Source organism: Stegostoma tigrinum, chromosome 3, assembly GCF_030684315.1.
Source record: "Stegostoma tigrinum isolate sSteTig4 chromosome 3, sSteTig4.hap1, whole genome shotgun sequence".
Classification (NCBI taxonomy): domain Eukaryota; kingdom Metazoa; phylum Chordata; class Chondrichthyes; order Orectolobiformes; family Stegostomatidae; genus Stegostoma; species Stegostoma tigrinum.
In genome coordinates, this window is record NC_081356.1 from 71,470,974 (window position 1) to 71,489,692 (window position 18,719).

Sequence of the window (18,719 nt, forward strand, 5' to 3'; positions counted from 1 at the left end):
CTCATCTTTCTGCGTCACTGAGCTTTATGATGTGTCATAATTTAGATGCTTTGCTTTTTTCCTGTTATTCTTGCTGAAGTGGTTGGTTTATCACATACTCCACTTGTTAGACCTTTGCCTATTCATTAACTTATCTATGTCCCTTCATAATTTGCACATGTCCTCTCTTTGCTTCGTATCTTGGGGTTGACAGCAAATTTCTAGCCTCCACAAATGTTGAAAGTTCAGGATTCAGAGCTGCCCTGTACAGTCTTGATTTTTCCTCCTGATTTTAGCAGAGAAGTAGAAATTAGCACATTGATTTGCAGGCAGGCAGAACCCCAAACCATTGACTCACCAAATCCACACCCTGGACTGGAATTGGAGGCTGCCCTTGACTTACTCTGCCAGGGCCCACTGACAAAAGGCTATCTTCCTTGACTTGACTGAGGATGGCAGACAAAGATGGCCACTTCCCTGGCTTTGAGCCTATGCTAAATAGCACACCAGTACAGCAATATTGTGAGCTTAGGGACAAGGCACGTATGTGGTGAGCTCAAAAGTGAGTTAACACTAAGATAACATGCTGCGATGCAGCCTGGTCCAGTGCATGCACTGGATACCCGACCCTGAGTACCAATTATCCTCGCTGCAGCACTCCGACTGTCATTGCCTTTGCACCTTGAGGTATAGCATTGTAGTACAGATGCATACTATAAGTGGATAGGAGACGTGCCTTGAGAATTCTTAAAGATTAACACATGTCTGGTGCCAATATCCAGGGACATGGGCTGTGTATGGTCACTGTCCATGGAGCATGTTCAGAGGTACTGATGACCAACATGGAGGCTTTTTGCAGCCAACAGTGGGTTGAGTACACTCGGTGTCCACTCTGAATTCCAAGTCCAGAATTCTCAGTGTCTCATTTGCTTGCAGCAGATGGTATGATATAAAGCTGCATATTAATGAGGTGAATTCTGCTGTTTGTGAGGCCATTAATAAGAAATGGCTTTAGTAGGCAACTCACTGTTGCCTAGCAAGAATTTTGTCTCCACATCTAGTACCTCGTTAAAATATGCAATGATTGTTTTTAATATCAATATAGGCCTCGCTGGACTTTTTGCGTAACTCTGCCACATTTTTCATCATCGACCATGTCGCACAGGTGCTTTGCAATTGCTGAGAAACAATTTCCCTTATTGGAGAGTCTACAATTAGGGAGTGTAGCCTCAGGATAAAGATGTTAGCTAATTGGAGCTGAGACGAAGAGAGATATCTTCATCGTGCAAGTTTGGCAGTCTCTCAGAATTCTGTACACTTTGAGCTTCAAATGTATATTTGAGGCTTAGATTGAATTAGTCTTAAAAATGAATGGATTTGAAGATTTAACCGTAAAATATACTTCAGACCGTGAAAGTTTGCCATGGTTTTATTCTGATAGAATAGAATAGGATATCTTTTATTAACTCTGCACTCAAAACTTCTGGTTAAAGATGTTTGCAAATGTTTCATCCTTTTGCATTTTCTTTCTGGATTGTACCATAATTGAAGATGCAGATGTTCAAGGACCCTCTTGTTGTTAGTTGCTGAATTGCCCATCAGCACAAGGACTGGACATGGGAGGTTACTGTTTATGGCAAATATGCTACTTCTATTCCCGATTGCTGAGAGACCCTCATGGGTGCCCAGTTTTGAGCTTCTAGATCCTTTCTATTCCATTCAATACATTGGTATTGTTACAAAACGTGTTACCTATTCAGGACGACTGTATGATTTGTTCTTCCTGACATTGCCATCATCGAAGGAAAGAATTCAAAGGGGACTTGCTGTCACTGTCTATTGCAGGCATTAACCAATTGATGATGGATACTGACGTCCCCTACCCACGGTGCGTTCTGTGCCTGTACTGACCTCAGTGCAACTTACATGCTGTGTTGATGTTGGGGTATAACTGAAGGCTGACTGTAGGTAATATTCAGCCGAAATTTCCATTTTCATTTTTGGCCTGATGCTATTCAGTATCATCAGGTCTAAAGTCAATATTGAGGACCCCTGGGACTTTTCTTCCAGACTGTCCTCCCCATGAGACAGGATGTAGGTGGAGATGGTAATGGAAAGGACTTGGGGCATTTGTTGTACACTTTAATTTGATGAGTCTGAATGTATCAAGCTGAAGTTTGACTAGTCAGTGGGGATCTTTTGCAGATTTTGGCATTAGTCATCCAGATGTTACTGAAGAAGATTGTCTGGACTGAATGTGTCTGTGTGTCTAAATCAGATGACTCAGTCACAGCCACATGACCGGACTAGTTTTATTATTTTGCACAGTAGGTTAGTAGAGCTGAGTGGCTTGTTGGGTGATTTCTGTGGGCATTTAAGCATCAGCTGTTTGTCTGTAATGACATAAGGGTAAGGTTGGCAGATTTCCTCCCCAGACGAACCATACTGAACAAGATGGATAAAACTTGAATAGTTAACATTTTAAAAATGGGATCTGAAATGCATAAGGTTTTGTCAAGCCTCTGGATGATGGACTGAAGTGCAAAATGAATACTCTACTTTGCCTTTTCCTTTAAACTTCAGATCCATTTGTGCTGTGGTGACAGATCATTGGGCAGCACAGAGGTGTCACTTGCAGGGTTATTAAAAAAGAACCAAGAAATAGATCAGCACCCTGCAGCAGTTGAAGGAGCATTTACATTGGTGCCACCTAACAAAGCAAAGCAAAAGGACCCTCCTCTGCCCCTTGAGTTGTCTCCGACTGTGGGAGTTTCAGTAACCCTTAGAAAAGAAGGAACAAAATCACAGGTAATTACTATTTACTTTATTTAATCTATGATGCATTTTTTTTCCTATTATGTTTGCATCCAGTCACAATTTACTGTAAACCTGTAAGGATAATAATTTCTTCTTTGCGAATATTAATCATATGGATAAAATCAGAGCTATTGTTTGTAGTTATGTTTAAAAGGTAATAATAGGGACGTATAAAATTGTCAAAAATGCACCCATCCGTCCATTTGTAGGTAAAATGTCTTATAGTTCCTCCACATCATTTGAGATTTTTGTTATAAATTCCTGCTTTTACATTTGCAATGAAACTTGTCACAATGTAATTGCATTTCCTACTGATGGAGGTGCTGCAGTATCACATTTAGCGTGAATGCATAATTACAGAATGGTAAACTCAACTACGATTTCTATTTCAAACGTGTACATGTTGTTGTAAGTGTTCAGAATTGTATTACAAGATTAAAAATACTAGTCTCAATAAAAAGGAGACACCAGTACAGCTTTGCACTCCAGGTTCATTATCGTTTTACAATTCTATTTCTTAGAGGAAATCAATGAGTACCATATGAAATTATTATTCTGAAATCATTTTCTAATCTATTTCTTGTTATGATATTTAGCTTTCCTCAAGTTATCCAAGATCTGTTTCATTGAAAGGAATTGCATGCAGGGTAGTTATTTAATGACCAAACAGTAACTAGGAATTGCTTGTAAGATTAAAAATGTTTGCCTTTTAATTCTATTGTGTTAATTAATGAATGATGAAATGAAATTCTGGAGGTGATGTAATTCCGTTTGGTATCTAATCAGCTAAATATCAGTGATTACTGGAGATTAAATACTGAACTTTGAATCTTTGCCTTACGTCTTAAGAGATTTTGTACATTCTAATTATGAACCTGTATAATTTGCATGTTGGGAATTTGCCTTTCCACTGTTGACCAAACAACATTTTTGTTAAAGCAATCTAGTCCAGGTAAAATGGAACCTGAACTTAAGCCTCCAGTGATGCAACGAATAGTTTCTCCTCAAACTATCAAAACTTCAATTCCTGAACGAAAGCCTGAGACTGTTGATATTGCAAGCATTTCTCCTGAACGTAGTGATTCTCCTCCCAGCAGAGATCAGGCAACAGCAAATGAGGTGAATAATCTGCAGGGAGAAGAAAATAAGGTTCTTAAAGGTGAGTACAACCTGGCAGTGCTAGGATACATCATTTCTGTGATTGAATGACAAATATCACAGGGCATAATTTGAAGTGATCTTTGGATATTTGCTGTGCTGTTTAGAGCTACGATTCTCAGTTTCACAAAACATATACAGCACAGCAACAGGCCTTTTCGCTCATCCAGACGGTATTTGTGTTTGTGCTCCACTTGAGTCTAACGTCATCTAAGTTAATTGTTGGAGTACTCTATTCACTTCTCTCCTGTATGTTCGTTTAAGATGTCAAAAAAAAGTCCAATAATGTTAGTAAATCAGGGGGTGGAGGGAGGCAGGTACTTAATGAAATTGTAATCACGAGGGAAGTCATACTAAATAAACAGATGGACCAGTCTTCAGGTCCGGTTGGACTAAATCCGAGATTTTTAAAGAAGGTTGCCTATGCGGTTGTGAATTTATTGGTGTTAACTTTCCAAAATTCTCTACAATTCAGGAAAAATTCAATTAGACTGAAAAGTAGCAAACAAACCCTTCCATTCAAGAAGGGAGAGGCAAAAATCATAACAATAAGTTGGTCATTTCCTTGACTGTCATGGGAAAGGTGTTAGAATTGATTATTTAAAAGATTATAGCTGTGTACTTCGAAAAACATTGGGTTATTGGGAGGATTCAGCATAATTTTGCCGAAGGGAATTTATGTTTAACCAATTTCTTGGAGTTCTGTGAAGGAGCAGTACACCCTGTGGATAAAGGTGAACTGAAACATACTATACTTTGATTTTCAGTAGGCATTTGACGAGGACCTATGTTCAATGTTATTTCAAAAAATAAAAGCATATGATGCAGTTTGTTCTATATTAGCAAGGGTAGAAGATTGGCTGGCTGGAAGGAAAAAGAGTCTGATTGATAATATATGAGATAACAATGTCTAGAGCTGGATGGACACAGCAGGCCAAGCAGCATCAGAGGAGCAGGAAAGCTGACGTTTTGGGTCTGGACCCTTCTTCAGAAATGTGGGAGGAGAAGGGAATTGTGAAATAAATAGATAGTTGGGGAGGCAGATGGAAGATGGATAAAGGAGCAGATAGGTGGAGAGGAGACGGACAGGTCAAGGAGGCGGGGATGGAGCCAGTAATGGTGAGTGTAGGTGGGGAGTTGGGATGGGGGTTGGCCAGTCAAGGGAAGATGGATAGGCCAAGGAGGCGGAGGTGGGGCTAGTAGGTAGGAGGTGAGGGTGGAGTTTGGTCAGTGAGGTGGAGGAATGAGTAGGTGGGAGGAAAGATGGACTGGCCAGGGAGGCGGGGATGAGCTGGTCTGGTTTTGGGATGAGGTCCCACCCACGGCCTCCAAACGCATTGTTCCCCAACCCCATTCCGCCTGTTTCTATCTCATTCCCAAAATTGACAAACTTGACTGCCCTGGTTGACCCATTGTCTCCCCCTGCACCTGCCCCACCGAACTTATCTCCACTTACCTCGACTCCATTTTCTCCCCCAGGTCCAGGAACTCCCCACCCACCCCTTCACCTCCTCCAAAACTTCTGATTCTCTGGTACCCAACACCCCATCTTCACCATGGATATCCAGTCTCTATATACATGCATTCCCCATGCAGATGTCTTAAAGGCTGTCAGATTCTCCTGTCCTGCAGGCCTGACCGGTCTCCCTCCACTGACACCCTTATCTGCTTAGCTAAACTTGTCCTCACCCTTAACAACTTCACCATCAATTCCTCCTACTTCCTACAGACAAAGGGATGACCATGGATGACCACATGGGCCAGAGCTATGCCTGCCTCTTTGTAGGATACGTGGAACAGTCCCTCTTGCGCAGCTACACTGGCCCATCCCCTGCCTCTTCCTCCATTATATCGATGACTGTATTGGCACCGCCTCGTGCTTCCACGAGGAGCTCGAACAGTTCATCCATTTTACTAACACCTTCCACCCCAATCTTAAGTTTACCTGGACCATCTCTGATACCTTGCTCTCCTTCCCGGACCTCTGTGTTTCCATCCCTGGCAACCACCTGGAAACCGATACCTCTTTCAAGCCTACGGACTCCCACAGCTACCTAGAGTACACCTCCTCTCACCCACCTTCCTGCAAAAATGCCATCCCCTATTCCCAATTCCTTCGCCTCTACCGCATCTGCTCCTAAGATGAGGCATTCCACTCCCAGATATCCCAGATGTCTTTTTTTTAGGACCACAACTTCCCCTCCACAGTGGTCGAAAACGCCCTCGACCCCATCCGTCATGTTTCCTGCAACTCATCCTTCACGCACCCTCCCCACAATTAGAATGAAAACAGAAACCCCTCGTCCTCACGTACCACCCCACCAACCTCAGGATTCAACACATCATCTTCCACCACCTGCAATCTGACCCCGCTACCAAGAAGACTTTTCCCTCCCCACTCTTACCTGCCTTCCGGAGGGACCGATCTCTCTGTGACTTCCTTGTCTGCTCCACACTCCCCACTAGCCCTACCACCCCTGGCACTTTTCCCTGCAACCGCAAGAAGTGCTACACCTCGCCCTACACCTTCCCCTTCATCCCATTTGAGCCCAAAAAAACCTTCCACATTAAACACATGTTCACCAGCACATCTGCCAATTGTTGGTATACTGTATCCGCTGTTCCCGAAGTGGCCTCCTCTACATCAGGGAAACCAAGTGGAGGCTTGAGACCGCTTTGTGGAACACCTACACTTGGCTCGCGACAAACGACTGCATCTCCCAGTTGCGAACCCCTTCAACTCCGCCCCCCTCTCCTTGGATGTCATGTCTATCCTGGATCTCCTCCATTGCCACAACGATGTCACCCAAAGGTTGCAGGAGCAGCACCTCGTATTTTGCTTGGGAGCCCCCGCAGCCCAATGGTATCAATGTGCACTTCACAAGCTTCAAAATCTCCCCACCGCCGACCTCATCCCAAAACCAGCCCAGCTGCTCCCCGTATCCTTGACCTGTCTGTCTTTTCTCCCACTTCTCTGCTCCACCCACCTCAACCCCCACCTCCACCTCCTACCTACTAGCCCCATCCCAGCCTCCTTGACCCATCCATCTTCCCTTGACTGACCAACCCCCATCCTAACTCCCCAGCTACACTCACCTTTACTGGCTCCAGCTCCATCTCCTTGATCTGCCTGTCTCCTCTCCACCTATCTGCTCCTTTATCCATCTGCCTCTCCCTCTCTCTAATTATTTCAGAATCCCCTTCCTCTCCCCCATTTCTGTAGAAGAGTCCAGACCCGAAATGTCAGCTTTTCTGCTCCTCTGATGCTGTTTGGCTTGCTGTGTTCATTCAGCTCGACACCTTGTTATCTCAGCTTCTCCAACATCGGCAGTTCCTACTATCTCTGATTGACAGTATATGACTGGTAGAGGTCTTTTGAGGCAGTGAGTTCCAAAGTGACACAAGCCTCTAAGAGAAAAAGTTCTCCTAATCTCTGAAACTGAAACGTCAGCATTTTACAGCAAATGTTAATGACTTAGAAGCAAGTACTTGCCCTAAGGCCCTACTAGCCTGAAAACAGCCAATGCCGTCTGATCTCAGAAGCCAAGCAGACTCGGGACTGGTTAGTATTTGCATAGGGGACTACCTGGGAACACGAGACACAGTAGACTTTTGCTATCTTGTAGCACAATGGTAACGTCCCTACCCCTGGATTGGGAGGCCTATATTCAAGTCCCACCTGCTCCAGAGGCATGTAATAAAATCTCTGAAAGGGTTGAACAGAAAAATAGATTAAATAAAAAGAAAGCAAGGACTTGGTAGTACATTCACAGAGGAGGTGAAGGTAAATAGGAAAATATCCTAAGAAGAGGGATATGAATAAGTTAGATGAGAGGACAGAATTCTGGCAGATGGGATATTGACTTAAAAAATGTGAAGTTCTTCGCTTTGACAGAAGAAAAAAGTGAATTATTTAAATAGCGAGCACCTGCAGAATTCTGAGCTGCAGGGGAATTTGGGCATTCTTTTGAATGTGTCAAAAGGCTAGTGTACAGGAATGGACTGTCATCAAGAAGACAAATGGGATGCTATCTATTATTATGAGAACATTGGGACATAAAAGTAAAGATGCTTTTCTTCAGTTTCACAGGGCATTGATGAGACTGTATCTTGGATACTGTATGCAGTTTTGCTGGCCTGATTTAAGGAAAAATGCAAATATGTTAGAGGCAGTCCAGAGGAGGTTTTCTAGATTGATACCGGAATGAATGGGTTGCCTTATGAGGATAGGTTTGGCAGAATGGCTTGATTCCATGGAAGTTTAGAAGAGGGAGGGCTGTCTTCATTGAAATGTATAAGATTCTAAAAGGTCTTGACATATATCTGGAAAGAATATTTTGTTTTATGGCTAAGTCCGGGACCGAGGGTCACTGTTTTAAAATTAGGGATTGTCCTTAGAGAACAAGGATAAGGAGAATTTTTCTTCCCCGCTGAGGTTGAGCCTTTCTGCCTCCAAAGGCAATGAAGGCAGGGATCATTGACTTTTTAAGACAGAGGCAGGTGGAGTTCTGTTAGGCAGGTGAATTAAGGACTATTAGCTGTAAATGGGGATATGGAATTCGAAACACAAACAGATCATGAGTTTTTTTGAATAAGAGAGCAGGCCTGAGGGGCCAAATAATCTACATCTGCTTCTGTTTTGTACGTTCTTAAAAAACTCAATGTTATGAGCTTCGGCCTCTTTCTAAGGCAGTCAGTTGCACATTGTCGCTAGTCTTTGGGATAAGAAGTTTTATTTTGAATTCCATATCATGTTTCTCGCTAATTGTCTGATCTCGATAGTCTGTGCTTGTACACAAAGACATTCTACCTGTACATATGCTCTTAAAATGGTTCATTATGCTAAAGATCCGTATTAGATCACCCCTCACCCTTTTTTTAAAAGAGAATGATGTCCCACCTTATCAAATCTTTCGTGATGGATAGTTGTACATTTTTGGCACTATAATTGTGAAGCTTCTCTTCACCCTGTCTAGTGCTTGTATATATTATTGACATAATATGGTGACCAAAACTGTGTGCAGAATTCGGTATGGACTGAACAAGTTTTAATGCATGTTTATTAGTTTCCCTATTTTTTTAATTCTATCCCTCTAGAAATAAAGCCTACTGCTTGTGTTTTTTTTTAATGTAGCCTTGTTATCCTGTGGCATGTATTTTGTTTACTGTATTTATATTCTGTGATGTCCTTGTTGTATGCCACAAGACTTGAACCTCCCAAGAAATGTGAATTTCAATTGTTGCAACTAAAATGGAGCATCTTGCATTTATTTATGTTGAATTTCATTTGTCAATTATTTGCCCATTTGCAAGTTCATTAATGTAATTTGGTGCAGTCCTCCTCAGTGTTGAGTAGACTTCCGAGAATTTGGTTTCATTCACAAATTCAAAATTTTTGATTTTAAAATCCAAGCCATTTCTGTTAAACAGTTGAAGTTGTTAACCTGGTATGTACACTGTCCTAAATCAAATTAATGATAGATATTTTCCAATAAACCTGTTGAGAGATATTATTACACACTTCTGAAGCAGAGCTTGAACCTGGCTTGGCTCAGGAGTAGGGACGCTTCCACAGCTCCACAAAAGCCCTTTCAAATTCATTATCCTGTAGTTGCTGGAAATTGCAAGTGCTATTTACAATGCAGTTGAATTAAATTGATAATCGTTAATGTTTTTCCTTACTTGCAGTGATAACTGATTCTGGTGAAGGTATAGACAAACAACAATTAGAACAGCAATCAGAAACAGTATTGAACTCCAAGGCACGTTCATCTCATACAGTTAAACCTTCCCAAGGTGAGGTTCAGTTCAATTATCTGATCATTTATACAAAGTCTTTTTCAAGTGTCTTATTAGTACAATGGATTTTGGAAGAATAATGACAGATATTTTCAGTGATTGCTGTCATTACTTCCTGCTGTTGTCGAGACAAGTGCAGTTAAACTTTGGATTACAGAAGTTGTTGATTATTCTTTGCTTCCCCGTCGGGTGCACTGATGAAGCCTTTCCAGAATTCAAGGAGAACTTAGCCTTTAATACTGTGAGTCTCAGCAAAAACTCTTGAAAAGAATTAATTCTTGTGTGTAGGTTTAAATGAGTTTCTACAATGTTTAAAGCTCATCACTATTCTTGAATGGCTTGAAAATCTAATTTTATATTTGAGAAATATCAAATTTCTCCAGGTCTTCTAAAGATGTTTCATATTTTTGCTTTCGTCCTAATTTTGAATATGCTTCAAACATATATATTGCCCTGTGTAAAAGTTCTAATTAAAATAAAAACATTAGTTTGTCTTACTGTCTGCTTCTATCCAAATACTTCAGTATTATTGGTTTTGCATCTTGCTTGAAGGGGTCACTTTTGCAATGATATATCCTTGGCATGGTGTTAGATGCAAACTAGATGTGTCTGGAAAGGGGAAATTCATGCAGCAGAAATGACGAGATTTTTGTGGATGGTTTTCTATGTGGTCATGGTACACATGGTAACTGCATTACCAGCAACAAATTTTGGGTAAAAGTATTATTCTTTGTTGATATAATTTGATGTGGAACAACATGAAATTATATGTTTTGGAGAATGCACGCGTTTCTTATTGTTTTTCATACAATTATGACTCAATTGTTTAATTGACCTGTAGAATACTGAACCTGCCACACAATTGAAAGTCCTATAATACGCAAGATTACGTAAATGAGAATTGTCAAACTTCCAAGCATCCCTGACTGAACTCATCTCAAATTGAGTAACATATAGCCTATTGGATTTGTCATGGACCCAGGGGTACTCATGACTCGTCCTTGCTTCAAAGTATAAACGCATGCAGATTGAATTTCAGGTGAGACTGAGGCCAGCAAGAACTGTTACTTGAATAAAGATTTGGGGTGAAATGGAGAAAATAGTTCTCTACCTATGATGAATTTTCACTCTCAGTAATGTACTGCACCTGAGGGCACAAGCTTTCTCAGAAACAAAGTTGAATAAATGCTGTTAATAACAGGGCATTTGAAAGGCATTGGAACAAAGATGGGCACTTTGTGAGACAGAGTTGTAGCAATTGTATATTATGTGGGTTAAAAGGAACAATTTCTTAAAAAAAAGGAGATTGACCTTAAGCTGTTCATTCATATGTATTGGTACCTTTATTGACATGTGGGTATCTTTTTCTAATTTTTAATTTTTAAATAACAAAGTATCGTAATTCTTGTCGTGTTTAATCTTGGACCTAAATCTGTTTTGTGATTCCAAATCTATTTTTTCCAATTGTGACATTTTTGGAGTTGGATTTCTTTCCAGTTCTGAGGCATGCAAGCAGTTGTAACTGTACTACCACATGCTTATTGTTTTTTGATCTGTAAACCCATATTACCTTTCTTGACCTTGTTGTAAATATATATCTGGAAAGTGAAGCACCCTATAGTCCCCTCAGGAGATTTTTTAAAGTCTGCTCATTGATTCCTCCCCTTCATTCTGCCGACCGTTAGCCTAAAGCGAATACTTCTGAGAAGTCTCTTCCATTTATTAAATATGTAATGAAGGCTCAAATTACTCTTTGCTAGATTGTCTTTGTGCATTATAATATGAGTTGTGGTTTTATAAAATCAGGAAAATATATCTTTAGCTATTAATTTTTTTCTTCCAGTTTGATCAATTATAGTTATGAAAATCTACTGGACTTTTGAGTCGATAATTCTTGAGGATGTAGTATAAAGCTAATGTATGTCAAGCAATTTATTTTGAGTCATGAGAGTCTGTTTTTGAATTTGCTGCATCTAATTTTATTTTAATTATTAGTTTGGTTATTAAACATCATATTCTTGAGTAAGGCTGATCTTTCAGGAAGGAGACAGGCACCGTCACATTTAAGTTCTTGGTTTACATCTTTGCTGCAGTGTTGCAAGCTGGAGGAACAGCACCTCATTTTCTGTTTGGGACTCTGCAGACTTCCGGACTTGATATTGAATTCAACAATTTTAGGGCTTGAGCATCTTTCCCCATGTCTTGTCTTCACCATCGTGTGGGCTACTACTACATACAGCCCATTGTCAGCTACTTATAGTCCCCATTAGCAGCTATTCATTCTCCCAGGCTGACCACTCCTTCGTCTAACCAACCGTTTTTTCTCTCTTAGAGCTATATCTCCATCTATTGTTTACTCCTCCTCCCTCTCTTCCCCCATCCTATCTTCTGCATAAATACCAACCTTTTCCCAGGTACCATCAGTTCTGAAGAAGGGTCACTGGACCCAAACACTGATTTCTCTCCACGGATGCTGCCAGACCTGCTGAGTTTTTCCAGCAATTGCTGCTTTTGTTGTGGACAAATTATATAGTTTCAAAAAAATATTCAGGATACACCTACCAAATCACCCCCATCCAAGTCCCTGGCATTGGGTGAGCCCCAGTCAAAGTGGGAGAAATTAAGATGTTAACAACATCTTAAGTTAACAATAACCCTGTTTTCATATTTTTCCAAAATCTGTCAACATATCCGTCCCTCTATTACCTGCTGGCTGTTGAAGAGACTATAGTAGAATCCCAACAAAATGATTGCACCCTTCCTGTTCCTGAGCAGTACTCATATGACCTCACTGGATAAGCCATCCAAGGTGTCCTGACTCAGTACAGCTGTGATATACTCCCTAACTAGTAATGCAACTCCCCCATCTCTTTTACATTCCTCTCTATCATGCTTGAAACATTTAAAGTCCTGAATGTTAAGCGACAATCTTGCCCCTCTTTCAACCAAGTCTCTGTATTAGTTATATGTATTAATTCAAGCTCTTGAGTTCACCTACCTCATCTGTCAAACTCTTTGTATTAAAATAAATACACCTCAGAACACCAGTCCTGCTGTGTTCAGTAATGTCCTCTTGTGTGTTCTTCCTTTTAGTCTTACTGACCCTACTCTCAGACTCTTCCTTGGTCATTTTACCTGCTGACCTACTGCTCTGATTGTTCTTCTTATTGTCTCCCCCACCATTATAGTTTAAAACCTGGCAAGTGACACTAGCAAACATCCCTGCCAGGATCTTGGTGCACCTCCAGTTTAGGGACAACCCATCTTTCTGGTACAGGATTTACTTACACCAGAAGACATCCCACTGATGCACTTACCTGAAGCCTTCCCTCACACATCAACTCTTTAACCACATATTTAACTGTAGTATCTGTCTGTTCCTAGTCACACTGGCACACGGCACTGGAAGTAATCCCAAGATTACAACCCAACACTTCCTGGTTTTCAACTTCCTATCTAACTCCATGAACTCCCTTCGGAGGATTTCATCTCACTTTCTGTCTGTGTTGTTGGTACCAGTATGGATAACAGTCTCCAGCTGCTGACTCTGTCCCATCAGAATATCCTGTGCCCGCTCAGAGACATCTGCCTCAGGGAGGTAACACACCAACCTGGAGACTCACTTGTGGCCTCATAAATGCCTGCCTGTGCCCCTGACTGTAGAATCCCCTATTTCTCTTCTTTGTAGCCTGTATGGTGGTATGATGAATTTGCAAAACATGCAATCCATGACATTCTCAGTGTCATGGATGCTCCATAGTGAGTCCACCTTCAGCTTCAGACACCCAATATGGCAAATCAAGAGCTGCAGCTGAACACACTTCCTACATTTGTTGTCATTCTGGAACCTGGAATTGTCCCCTGATTTCCAGCATGATGCAGGGAAGTGATCCCAATATCCAGGAAGCAGGTAGCTGAAGACAAAGTCATTGGTGTGGAACAATTGAAATCAGGGATATTTGGTCAGAAGTAGAGAAGTGCAGGTATATTGGAGTATCTAATGAGTAAAGAGGCCATGGAGGAACTTGGAAACAAGGATAAAAAATTTAAAATTGAGGCTTTCTTTAAACTGGGGTCAATTTAGGTCAGTGAGTACAGGGTAATTTGTAAATGTACTTGGTGTGAGTAAGAGTCTTGGATGTCCAGTTTATGGGTGGTAGAATCTGTAATGCCAGTTAGAAGTAAGTTGGAATAGTTCAGGTAACAAAGACATAAATGAGGATTTCAACAGCAGGTTTGCTTAGACAGTGAGTTTTGGAGGGGAGAGATTTGGTGAGTCTTGTGATATTACAGAAGTGAAAATCAGGGTTTGCAGATATGGTCATTAGCTCATTGAATGGTCATTTATGAAACCAATGTTGTGATTTGGTACAGCTTCAGTGGCCAGGAGTTGGTTGCAGACAACAGAATTATAAGGATGCCAAATACTATGGTTTCAATGCTTCCAGCATTTAATGAATAGACATTTTTACTCATTCGAAACCGGATATCAGAAGAACACTCTGACAATGTAGCAACATTGGTGGGAAATACCAGAGCAGGAAGACAAGCCATTGCAGGTGCTATTTTGGCTGCAATTAGACATATAAGAGTTAAATCAAGTGATTGAGTTGTACCCAGCTGGACAACAGTCAAGAGAAGTTGAAGGAAGATGATATAGTCAGCCATGTTACAGACTGCAAACAGGTCAGAAGGACAATGAGGGATAGTTTGTCTTTGTCATGGTCACGTCGAATGTCATTTGCAATTTTGATAAAAGTTGTTTTTGTATTGTAGCAGGGATGCTAATATAAGGTTCCAAGAAAAGTTGGCACAGATGTGGAAGGTAACATCACAGTTGAGGAGCAAAGGAAGGTTGAAGATGAGACTGTAGTTTTGAGAATGATTAAGGTTGAGTATTGGTCCAGGAGGATTGATGATGGCAGATTTAAGGGAGAGAGGGATGTGCTTGAATGGTATTGCTTGAAAAGTAGCAACCAATTTTGGCACAGAGATGGGAAGTCAGGTGCTCAGCAATTTAGTGCAATTACGGTCCAGGGATTAGGAAGTGGATCTTGAGGGTAAAATGGGCTTTGTGGAGGCATGTGCAAGAATGGAGAAATTAGAGAAAATATAAGTTTGGGACAAGGATGCAGGTAATTTCAGATGGAATTTGGTTCATTAGGTTGATAGAGAGAGGGAAGTATCATGAACAGATGATTGATGGTCTTAATTTTATTAAAAACGGCTTCCATGCGCTTTTTGGAGATGATGAGGGTAGAGGATCTAGGGAAGAGGGGTTTAAGGAGATAGTTTACAGCACAGCAGAGAAACCAGGATTATCTTTGTGGTAATATTGAATCTAGGCCCCAATAGTTTGAAGTGGCCCAAGTCTGCCGTTGAAACTGGCTTTCTGAGAATTTTGATTGAATGCCAAACTCCTGCCTTTCCCTGTAACACTGCACATTATTTCTATTTAATTAATCTTCCAATGCTTCTTGAATGCCCCAATTTAACTTATCTTCACCACATTTCCAGGCAGTGTATTCCAAAACCAAACTATTTACTTAAAGAATGGAAGTGAGAGCTATGTTGGGGGAATGGTGAGAGAGAGCAATGGTTTTATTGAAGGCTGGAATATAAAAGGTGAGGGTACAATTGAGAATACCAATGACTGCGGATAAGATGAGCCAGAAGTCAAAGGTAAAACGCAAATGAAAAAGTTGTTACTTTCAAAACCACACATGACAATAAACATGTATGTCCATATCATTGCCCAACATCTTCCAATCTTTGGATGGTGAGAAACAAGGACATAGCTTTCAGTAGTGCTGTTGACCACACAGTAATAACCTGGGAAATTGTAAGTTCTAATGGGCAGTTACCCAGCAACAAAACAATCTTGAGTTCATTTTACAATGAAAGTGCAGCATAACTCGCAAGCTGATCAGGCGCTTGAGTTTTTTTGAAGCCTGAGTTGCGGGACCATTTCCATAAGTTAACGTATACTTGGGACTTTGCACCCTACATAGCTGGTTAACAGGTGCCGTTAATATTTCAAAGAAATTAAAAATCTTACAGAATACAGTAAGTTTTACTTTGATCATATTGTAGCTAATGTGAATTTTTTGTTTGGTTATGACACTTTGCTAGAAAAATTTGACGTATTGTATTACCTGTTAAAAACTTGCATATTTTCTCAAAAAGCAATGTTTTTAAGGCAGAGGTAGCTGAATTCTTGATGAGCAAGAGGGTGAAAGATTATCACAGGTAGATAAGAATGTGAATTTATTTGATCTTACTGAATAATGAGCAGACTCAAGGCGTTGAGTGGTCAACGTCTGCTCCTAATTCATATACTTTTATATAGTATATGTAGATGTTAATTGCTCTAGTAATTGAATTTTTTAAAATTTCCATAGCAGAACCAGTTTCGCCAATGGAACCACAGTATGGTCCAGCTTTAGTTTCCAAGTTATCTGATTCTTCATCAGCACCGAAGATTTCTATTCCAGCATCAGCACACCATTTCTGTTTTGCTCTGGATATAAGAAGTATTAGACAGCTGGATGTCAGTTTTGCCGTAAATTGTATAGTACGGTAAAAATCTTTCTGTTGATATTTTGACTCATTATATGTATTATGCAGAGTACAATACACCAGTCATGGCAATTACACAATACGTAATGACAGAATTGTTACACCGCAGAAGGAGGCCATTTGACCTGTTGCGTCTGCATGGGGTTTCCAAATAAATTGAGTACACAAGTACCATTTCCCAGACTTCTCCCTGCACATTCTTCCTTTTAAGATAATAATGCATTTCGCTTTGAATGCCTTGACTCAGCCTGCAACCACCACACTCGCTGGCAGCACATTTTGTATCCCAACTACTTGTTAACTGAACAAGTTTCTCCTTGTGTCTGTATTGCTTCCTTCACCAGTTGTTTCAAATCAGTGTTGCCTTGTTCTCAACCTTTCCATTTGTGGAAACAATTTCCCTTTAAATTCTACAGACCCCTCCATTTTATGAATACCTCTCTCAAACCTCATCTCAATGTTCTCTTCAAAGAAATCAGTCTCAGCTGTTCTAATTTATGTTCATAATTGAAGTTACTCAGTTAGGACCATTCCAGTGAGTCTTTTCTCCATCCTCTCTAATGCCCTCACATCCTTCCTAAATTGCAGTACTCCAGTTGAGGTTGAACCAGTGTTTTGTATACATTTTTGTGTATTGTGTGCTCCAATTTATAAATCCAGGATCCTTTCTGATTTCTTAATCATACTGTCAATCAGTATTTTTATCAACTGTTAATTTCCATGACTTATGCACTTCCAAGGTGCAACTGTTCCTAAATCTGCTTTGAGAACTGTACTCTTCACTCTATATAGCTTCTCTCAATTTTTCCTACAAAAATGAATAGTTCACATTTTTCCAGATAAAATGTAAGCTCCCAGTTGTTGCTCATTCCAATAACTTGTCTTTGTCCTTTTCAAGTTTATTCTACACAGTATGTGTAAGCTTTGTGAATCACAGATTTTAAAATTGTCCCATATGCACCAAAATGCATATTATTACTATAAATCAACAAGAACAGCGGTCCTGACATAATCCTTCCTGCAGTGCATTGATAGTTTTTCACCATTGCCCATTGTTTCTGTCACTCATCCAATTTCATAGCTAAGCTAACACTCATGCTGTTGGATTTTAACTTTGCTCGCAAATTTGCCTTGAGTCATTTTAACAAATGCCTTTGGGAAGTCCATGTACATCATGCTGACCATGTTGTTCTCATTTACCCTCTCTGTTGCCTCATCAAAAAAAACTCAAACAGGTTACTTAACGCAGTTAGCCCTTAACTAATCTCTGCTGCTTTCCTTAGTTAATCACATTTAGCCATGTAATTTATTGATTCTTGTCCTGTGTTATCATTTCTAAAACCTTCCCCATTCTTTAACCCTCTGGCATGATCCCCAAATCACAGAGAGAATTTTTTTTTCTTTGTTTGCTCACGGGATGAGGGTGTTGCTGCGTGTATTGCCCATCCCTAATTACCCAGAGTCGACCATATTTCTCTGGGTCTGGAGTCACATGTAGGTATATAGATTAAAAGGTATGACGGTGGTATCACATGTAGGTTTGTGGATCAAAAGATATGACAATACCTCCACATTTTCCACCCTCATAAAATATTTGGTGACGGATCATGAAGTTTACTGCAGTCCAATTTTGATACTGTTGCTTCAAGGATATAAAGGAGGTTTCTGGCTGGGACGCTTCTTTCCTTGCATCGCTTCAACTCGTGCTAGATTAAAATTCAGGCCCCACACGTGAAAGAATATATATTGAACAACTGCCATCACCAATCAGTTACAACTAATGCTGTGATTGGTTCGCTCACCGAGCTAGTTTGCTAGTTCGCAGACATTTCATTACCCTGCTGGGTAACATCATCAGTGTAGCCTCCGATGAAGCGCTGTTGCGTTTTCCCACCGAGTATTTAAACTCCGGGCTCCATTGGATTTGATTACCACATTTCTGGTTTTCCTTCGCAGTGATGAATATATAGAGTCTAGTTCTATGTATTTGTTGATTGCCTTCTCGGTAGAGAACCAGGCCTCTAGCAATTCCTGTGCTTGTCTCTGTTTGGCCTGTCCTAGGATACTAATGTTGTCCCAATCGAACTGGTGGTTCTTATCCGTTCAAATGGAGATGAGTGAGTATTGGTCCTGTCTTTTTGTTGTCAGTTGGTGTTTATGCACCCTTGTGGCCAATTTTCTTCCTGTCTCTCCAATGTAATGTTTGTTGCAGTCCTTGCATGGAATTTTGTTTATTACGTTGGTTCTGTCCATAGTAGGTAAGGGGTCTTTGGTTCGAGTTAGCAGTTGGCATAGGGTTGACGTGGGTTTGTGCGCTAGTCCAATGCCAATGGTGTTAGGTATCTAGTGGTCAGTTCGGATATGTTTTTGATGTATGGTAGCGTGAT

The 18,719-nt window shown here is 40.6% G+C and overlaps 1 protein-coding gene across 3 annotated transcripts in view; it reads left to right on the forward strand.

The window, feature by feature from the left end:
- Positions 1 to 18,719, forward strand: part of cep120 (centrosomal protein 120) — a 97,607-nt gene that overhangs the window by 20,659 nt on the left and 58,229 nt on the right. For 2 of the 3 annotated variants that reach the window (XM_048527780.2, XM_048527783.2), the window contains exons 7-10: positions 2,563 to 2,787; positions 3,736 to 3,955; positions 9,643 to 9,750; positions 16,155 to 16,332. In XM_048527780.2, coding sequence (XP_048383737.1) covers positions 2,563 to 2,787; positions 3,736 to 3,955; positions 9,643 to 9,750; positions 16,155 to 16,332 — 731 coding nt within the window. The remainder of the gene's footprint in view (positions 1 to 2,562; positions 2,788 to 3,735; positions 3,956 to 9,642; positions 9,751 to 16,154; positions 16,333 to 18,719) is intronic. The other variant, XM_048527781.2, reaches the window with a different exon arrangement.